Source organism: Beauveria bassiana, assembly GCF_000280675.1.
Source record: "Beauveria bassiana ARSEF 2860 unplaced genomic scaffold BBA_S00025, whole genome shotgun sequence".
NCBI lineage: Eukaryota > Fungi > Ascomycota > Sordariomycetes > Hypocreales > Cordycipitaceae > Beauveria > Beauveria bassiana.
In genome coordinates this window covers 348,653-356,597 of record NW_007930860.1, presented here as the reverse complement: position 1 = coordinate 356,597, position 7,945 = coordinate 348,653, and the positions used below count along the sequence as shown (strand labels likewise).

The following is a 7,945-nucleotide window of genomic DNA, read 5'->3' as shown; positions in this document are numbered from 1 at the left end:
CTCGGCCTTATACTGCATTTCAGAGACCCTCAGGCTCGCCAAGTACAACTTGACCAAGATGCTCTTACGTGGCACAAGTGCCTGCACGCCGAGCTTCGTGAAAGTAACTGAAGGTCATTTTTTCTTCATTTCGAGGTCATACTGCATTTCGCTGAACTTCAAAGACCCCGGCCTCGCCAAGTATAACATCAACGAGTTGCTCATACGTGGCACGAGTGCCTGCACGCCGACCCCCGTGACAGTACCATGGTCGGTTTGTGGCATTCTAAAGTCATACTGCATTAGAGAAGGATCGAAAATGTCTCATATACATTGCAGGGGGGGGGGGTTACTGACGAATCCTCATCACGCCCAGCGGCGATGGTGGCGGAAGTCGACTACACCATTACATGCAAACAGTTAGCTAATCGTTTCGGTCTTTCTGCGACAGGTTTTGCGTATGCAATATCTCTGCGGCTAGATGTGATTCTGAGGCCGTCGAGCGAGGTCATTGAGAAGAAGAGTTGTGGGAGGATGAGTTGTAGGAGGAAGAGTTGCTCAGAGGTATCACAGGAATCGTGGTGTGGTTACTTCCGTACGAAGGCTGAAATTCACAATTCAGATTTTCTCGACTGAGCTTAGTCTGAGCCGAAATCGAGTTGGCAGATCGATGATGCTCTATGATTGGCTTAAAGCTTTCTCTAGCGGGCCGCGGGCGGGGTGGGAGTCACTAACGTCCCGACCCGCATGCTACGTGGCTCGCGTGTGCACTAGCAAGGGGGGGACAAAAAAACCAGCCCTCGTGGATTCTTGATACTATCTTATTAATCATAAATACATATAAGAGTAAGTAAAATAATACTTTTAAAAATATAAGTTAAGTATTTAATCATTTTTACACTTATTATACTTTGTTTTTATTTATTTAAATAGTTTATGTCTAAAAAAATGACGGTTTAGAAACGAGGTGCTTTCTTCGAAGGGCTAATTTAATGTGTCCCCCACATGACTAGTTAGGCTAATTGTACCCCGTCGTGCCCGTTTCTCCGTACAAGTAACGTGAATTTCGAATCTTGCAACATGGGTAAAGTACTCCGTGGATCTAGATAGGCCAATCAGACCTAGAGATGTCATTGACTTGGGGTCGCTGCCTACGCGGGCTTCGGGACATGGCCGCTGTAGCCATACAGCGGCTGCCAGCCCGACCCAGCCAACATCGTGTCTACATGACTTTTGCATCTGCTGACTGACAGCTTTTAGACAAGGAATCATGTCAAGCTTCTGTCATCGTAAATTGCCAAGTAGCCTTTTTTATTTTTCATTTTTTTACTCTCCTGCCTACTCCCCCTCCCCTTTTTCTTCCCCTCAAAGTACCTTTGATGCTGGCTAAAGCCAGCATTGCCAGCCAACGACAACACCATCGACAACACCATCGACAACGCCAACGACAACGCCAACGCCAACATAGAGAGCTCTTACGTGGCTGAATAGAGCGCTGTGTGTGTGTGTGTGTGTGTGTGAGTGTGTGTGATGGAGACTTTTCGTGGCTGCCTTTGATGGCGACAACGTTGGCTGCTAGCGTTGGCTGTGTGTGTGTGCCTAGGAAGGAGACAGAGGAAGCGCTTGATAGAGTAAAGAAATAAAGGGAAAAAAAAAAAACAAAGGGAAAAACAACAGCTATTTAGCCAGCTGGATAATCGATATACTCCTTGAGGCTGTATTTCCTGTTAGAGAGCCCGTGGTCCGGCAGAGCTCTTTGAGATCTGGCAGCAATATCACACAGGGCATTTCCAGAGACCCCCCCGGCGGCCCTTCCCGCGTAGGTGTTGTGGAAACCGCCGCCAGCGTGCCTTCGATAGCGCCCTTAAGAGTGCGTTCGAGCGCCTCTTTTGACGGCCTTGCGTGCCTTCGAGCGGTGCCTCAATGTGTATGTTGTCCCTTTGGCAGAACTGCTGGAGAGCGACGAATTTGTCAAAGTGTACGTAGTCGTCATGTGACTACGTTGCAAAATTCGAAAATCGACGGGGGTTTGAACCAGGCGAAGACTGTGGGAATAGAAATTCGATTATTCGTAGTGAAAATGCAATCAACAGAAACACAGCAAAGGGCAGTAGATAGATACAACAAAGGGTACAAGGTAGGCACAACTCTCGCGTAGCTATACAGGGATCTGAGATGCCAAGTTGGTTGGGTCATCGCGAAACATCCTCTCCTGTGCACCATTCGCAGGATAACGTGTCTCGCCAATCGGTTGGCTGGCAATCCATCTCAGCAGCAACCACGCATCAGAGCTTGGGAGCCGCCCTGACAAGTCGAGCGTCCGCGATTGGCGAAGGACGAGCATATTTTGCTTGCCGTCAAAATAGGCCTGTGTGAGACGCGCCGTCTGATTACGCATGATTGTCGCGACCAGGACTGGTTTGGTATGGTGGTTGGTATAGCCGCTATCTTTGAGCTGGAACTCTACCAGCGCTGCGGCCTGTTCGGCCTCGGACAGTAGAATCATGTCGTCTTCTGGCGTACCCGAATCGACAACTAAACATGACGCATGCGGCAACTCTGACGCAACTGGCGAGAACTGAACCCATTTACCGTAGGACGTGTGGTATGCTGTCCACGAGGGCTCTGGGTAGAAATCACGAGAAGGTAAATAGAGGCCGGTTGCTTCCCGAATATAACCAGGAGAACTACTTCTCATCAGTGACCTGTCTTGAATGAACAAAGTAGAAGTAATGGCCTAGATGAGAGGCTCGGATAGTAGCTGCACATACTAGTAGCTATCCCATAGGTCTGGTGCTCGCCGCGATAACCTGAGGAGGCTCTTATAAAACCAGTGAGCTCTGCTCTCCGGAACCAGCAGCAAGATGGCGGAATCTATGCTTCTCCGGCTCCAATCACTCCAGGCCCATCTTGCACGCCGCGTTTCGAATTGTAAAGTCTCGAGCGGCCAATCGCAAGGCGCAAAGAAGGTGCTGGAGATTTCAGACAGGGAGTTGGGCACTCCGTCCACATTGAGCTGCGTGCCCAGCGCAATGGAAAGTTCGCTAAGAACATCTTTTTTCAAGGTCGGTACCTCGATGTCGCGCAAAGCTTCGCGTAATTGCTTCATCTGCTCCAGCTGGATCTGCTGGATGGCAGCGTGCTGCAGCTCATCAGCACTGGTTATGTCGGCAGATGACACGCCAGGGGCGCAGCAAGGCATCGTGATTGCCGGCGAGAGCACTTGGTCAAATGAAAAGTCGAAAGACTTCTTAGAAGTTTTGGGCTGGCTGCAGCGATAGTCCGCTCTTGCACTTTCAAGTTTTGTTGTGTTTGGTAAAGGTCGAAGATTACTAGCCTAGCCAGATGTCTGCCTTTCAAGGAAGCCAGTTGTCATGGAAACCCCACATAATCTCGCGTTTAGTTATCATTAGGTTTCACGGGCGGTGGCCCATTCGGGCGCGCCCGACGAAATATGACATCAAAATTTCCTCAGTCTCCGACCATGGACTGTGTACAATAGATGCAGCTCGTTCGGCCCACGTCAGTATTACGGATGAAACTACGATGGCTACGCGCACCAAATCGGTGGATCCATCGTGGCGTGTATTTTTCAAACGAGATGCGCAAGAGCCGCCCCAAACGCTTGTAAATTTAACGGGTACGCCCACACTAAATAATTAGTTAGATTTGCTTTCCACCGACTGCCTGAATTCCATAACCAAAAATCGATTTCCACTGCGTGCAAAATTACCGGCCGAACTGCTCAGACGCACAATCTCCGCTGATCTGCCCGCGAAACGTTCCTCCCGTTACAACTTGGCCAACTGTTGGGATGCTCTTCTCCAAGCGTGGCGGCGATGCTTCAATTGGGACACCAAAAAGGGGTACGCAATGACAGACGACGATTTTTGCCCATCATCGATAAACCCATTTGCTTACTTGAGTTTCGTCTAATAAGTAAATTTGTAAAACCTGATTTGAAGCCTGCATGAATTGCTGTGGTGCCCAAGAACCAGAAGTGGGTCACGTGTACGGATCGATAGTACCACAGATTACGACATGGGACAGAGATGGAAGCTGGTCACGTCGCATCATCCTGGCAACCTAAACCCTCCGATTCGGGACATCCGTGAGCGCTGCAAGCTAGCGAATCCATTCTTTTGTGACATTTCATTATCTCAGCTTTTGTACTGCTCCGCGCCCCTTCCACCACATCCGAGTCGAAGCTTAGGAGAGGCGTCCCCCACGACAAGCTTTACGCAGCTGTTGCTTGCTAAGCACCCATCTTGACGATGCGCTCCGACATTCTGGTGACAGCACTTTTTGGAGCATCGTCGGCGTCGGCGATGCTAGACTGCAAAAAAATCGTCGCTAGCGAGCACGAGTTTGATCTTTCAACGCTCACGGGCCCGCACTCAGTCGTCACTTCGCGCCTGGAGCCTATCACAGGGCTTCACCACAACCGGACGTACACGCTCGACGTATGCGGAAACTTGAAGAAGAGCGGCGATGCGAAGAAAACTGAGGAATGCCCCAACGGCACGCGAGGTACGCAACAGTGATGACACTGCTGGGGGGAGGGTGTGAGGTGGCGCAATTGCAGTTTGCTGACGTGGAGTGTTTAGTATGTGCCATCAAGCGAGTCATTGGCGACGACTCGGACCAGATTACCGAAGTCATCCCCATCGCGGGCTCGTTGGAAAACTACGGCGGTACCGCGTTTGACTACGAGGTCACACGGCTAAAGACGAGCGACTCCAATGCCGACTCGAAGAAGGAAGGCCTGCGACTGGTGCTCAAGGGCGGCCGACACGAGAAGCGCGATCAAAGAGCGGTTATTGAATTTCTGTGCGACCGCAATCAGACCGGCTTGGAGGGCGAGTGGGAAGCAGAGGACAAGTACGAGAGCAGCGCCAAGCGCAGGCGCGACGACAAGGAGGACGACGACAAGGATGGCAGCAATGAAGAGGTGGAGCACCAGCTGAAGAAGGATAATGCAGCTCTGATTTGGGAGAGCTACGGCGCCGAAAAGGATGCAGACATTCTGCGCCTGACCTGGCACACCAAGTACGCCTGCGAGAAGCGTGATGACAACGATGTCGAGGATCCAGAGGAGTCTCCCAAAAGCGGCAGCTGGGGCTTCTTTACCTGGCTGATTATCATGTAAGTGCCACTACGCCACAATTGAGGAATGGGAATACTGACTGGAAACACAGCGGCTTCCTCGGCACGGCGGCGTACCTCATCTTTGGATCATGGCTCAACTACAATCGGTACGGAGCTCGCGGCTGGGACCTCCTGCCCCACGGCGACATGATTCGGGACGTCCCCTATTTGCTCAAGGACTGGGTGCGGCGCGTGCTCAACACGGTGCAGGGCGCGGGGAGCCGGGGTGGCTACAGCGCGGTTTGAGAAGTGCCGCTGAACGAGTACCGAGGCGACTAAAAACGCAACAACCGGAGAATGGCCATGAACAACGTATGATGATTACGCAAAAAAAAAGCGCGCACCTGCTCCTGCTGTGGAGGTGGGGGGAGGGGGGGGGGGGGAACTTTGTCCGTCAGTCTGCGAGTCTCTTGCGCTGCATTTGCTGAAATCTTTTCTTCTTTCGCGAGCCTTTTGCGCGAGGACGGACAAGAGCGCTGTGTACAGATAATCAATGTTATAGTATATGCATTATCGGGAATTATCATTATTCATGTGTCATGAGTCTGCAAGCACGTGTATCATGGGCAGTCGCATGGCAAGGATTCGTAAAATGCTCGATATATACACCCCTTGGTCCGCCACAGCGGCAAGATTCCGCTCTGACAATGGTGCTTATGCCATCTGGCAGCAAAGCCCGGACCGCAAGTAAGTCTAGCACAAATGAAGATGTCTTTAAGAGTATTTTGACATTGCTATAGGTAGAACATATTTGCGGCGGTGACCACAGCGCGCAGATTGCTCATGCGACTACTGGATCGATGTTTCGTCTCAACGCAGTGAGCATGTCTGAGAGGCGATGCGATATGAATCTGTGCCAGTCATTACTTACGCATACATGTGCATTCCATCGAAGAGAGCAGATTTGTCTTTCAACGTTCTGTCATTATTGGTTTACGTTGCTGTCATCATTGTCGTGCAGTCAATCCCAGCTTACATGCTCTGATAGCCTCGAGCAAGACTCCATCATTTGAATCGACTTTCAATCCTTTACATCCTCCACTGGCCGCTGCCTCTGCGACAGCGGATGTCCCACCGCATCCGGACGACCGTCCCACGGCCGCGGGCCCGTCTGCGGTCTGTAATTAACACCCAGCGCCTCCAGCCTCGCCAAGTGCTTTTCCTCCAGCCGCCTCCTAAAGCCCGCAAACCCCCCTCCTTCCTCTCCTTCCTTCTCTCCCTTCTTGCCCCAGGCCACCTCTGCAAACGCGCACGCGCGCGGCCACATCATGTACTCGACGCGCCGGGCGCTCTCCATGTGCTCCGTCCAGACATTGACCTGCGCGCCGACAACACGCCGCGCCGCGTCGGGCTCCAGATCAGCCGGCATGGGCGCAAAGTCATACACGCGCTCCAGCGGCAGCAGCGTGCCGACGGGCGTGGGCTCGCCCTCGTCGTCCGACTGCCGGTAGTCGAGGTAGACGTCGACGTCCGGGCACGCCACGACGTCAAAGCCGCGCCTTGCCGCTTTGCCCGTGGCGCCGGGCCCGCGCCACGCCGCGACCAGGACCTGGCCGGGCGGCCCCGTGTAGCCCTCGACGACCTCGTCCCAGGCGTACGCGCGGCGGCCGTGGCGAGACGCGAGGTGCGCGGCCATCTGGCCCGTGAACCAGCCCTGCAGCGCGGATTCCGTCTCGATGCCCAGCGCCCGCATGCGCGCCTGCGCCGCCGGGCTCGCCTTCCACTCGTCGTACGGGCACTCGTCGCCGCCGATGCCAATCGTCTCGGCCGGGAAAACGCTGCACACAAAGTCGAGCACCGCGCGGCAGAAATCGAGCGTCTGGTCCGAGACGTTGAGCACGCGGCGCGACACGCCCCACGAGTCCCAGACGCCTTGGTCCGCGCTGCGTCCCTCCACATCCGTGTTGCCCAGCTCCGGGTACGCCGCAATCGCCGCCTGCATGTGGCCCGGCATGTTGACCTCGGGCACGACCGTGACGTGGCGCGCCTCGGCAAAGGCCACAATCTCTCTCAAGTCGTCAGTCGAGTAGAAGCCGCCGTGCGGACGCGCATCCCACCGCGGCTGGTGCTGCGTGCCCTGCATGGTCCGGCGCCGCCAGCTCGCCACGGCGGCCAGCCGCGGCCAGCCGGGCATGTCGATGCGCCAGCCCTGGTCGTCGGTGAGGTGCAGGTGCAGCGTGTTGAGCTTGTGGTGGGCGAGCGCGTCGACGAGCCGCAGCACGTCGGCCACGGGCATAAAGTGGCGCGCCACGTCGAGCATGCAGCCGCGCCAGCGTAGGCCCGACGTCGGCGCATCGGCGATGACCTGCGCGGGAAGCGCCCACGGACGACGATGGTGGCCGTGGGTGGTGCCGCCGCCGTGGCGGAGCGCAGACGGTGGAAGCAGCTGCAGAAGAGTCTGTCGCGCGTAAAAGAGGCCGGCGGGGGAGCCGCCGCGGAGTTGCACCCCAGCGGTGGCGGATATGTCAATGGTGTAGCCTTCGGGGTGGAGGAGGGTGGTGTCGAGCGCCTCGTCGACGTCGTCGAGGCTGGCGAGCTCCACGACGCCGTCTTTGAGAGTCACGGACTGGGGCTGAGGGATCAACGACATGCTTTCTGTTGAATGCAACGATAATATAGAACGATTTCGGGCTTTTGCCGCGCTCTTTTCGTGTTGAGGCTTTATAGCGAAACTCGAACAAGCTGTTGACAACTTGGCCTGCATCAAAATGCTACGTCACGGGTTTCGGCAAGCGCGGGGAAAGGGTAAACCGCCACAAATCAGGTGGTACTCAAAGCCGGCATTCAGCAAATGCCATATTGAAATGAAAAATATAGA

At 54.5% G+C, this 7,945-nt stretch overlaps 3 protein-coding genes across 3 annotated transcripts; 1 reads left to right on the top strand and 2 right to left on the bottom strand.

Moving 5' to 3' along the window:
- Positions 1–2,137: 2,137 nt before the first annotated feature.
- On the bottom strand, positions 2,138–3,181 carry BBA_07541 (uncharacterized protein; the record flags this gene model as incomplete). Its single annotated transcript, XM_008602638.1, has 2 exons — positions 2,138–2,666; positions 2,751–3,181. 2 exons carry the CDS (start codon positions 3,179–3,181, stop codon positions 2,138–2,140), a joined length of 960 nt encoding a protein of 319 aa, XP_008600860.1.
- Positions 3,182–4,253: 1,072 nt separating this feature from the next.
- Positions 4,254–5,373, top strand: BBA_07540 (autophagy-related protein 27; the record flags this gene model as incomplete). The annotated part of the gene is made up of 3 exons (XM_008602637.1): positions 4,254–4,509; positions 4,587–5,124; positions 5,178–5,373. The coding sequence occupies 3 exons, from the start codon at positions 4,254–4,256 to the stop codon at positions 5,371–5,373; spliced, it is 990 nt and encodes a 329-aa protein (XP_008600859.1).
- Positions 5,374–6,148: 775 nt separating this feature from the next.
- BBA_07539 (sugar hydrolase) lies at positions 6,149–7,717 on the bottom strand (the record flags this gene model as incomplete). Its single annotated transcript, XM_008602636.1, has 1 exon — positions 6,149–7,717. One exon carries the CDS (start codon positions 7,715–7,717, stop codon positions 6,149–6,151), a length of 1,569 nt encoding a protein of 522 aa, XP_008600858.1.
- Between the last annotated feature and the right edge of the window lie 228 nt (positions 7,718–7,945).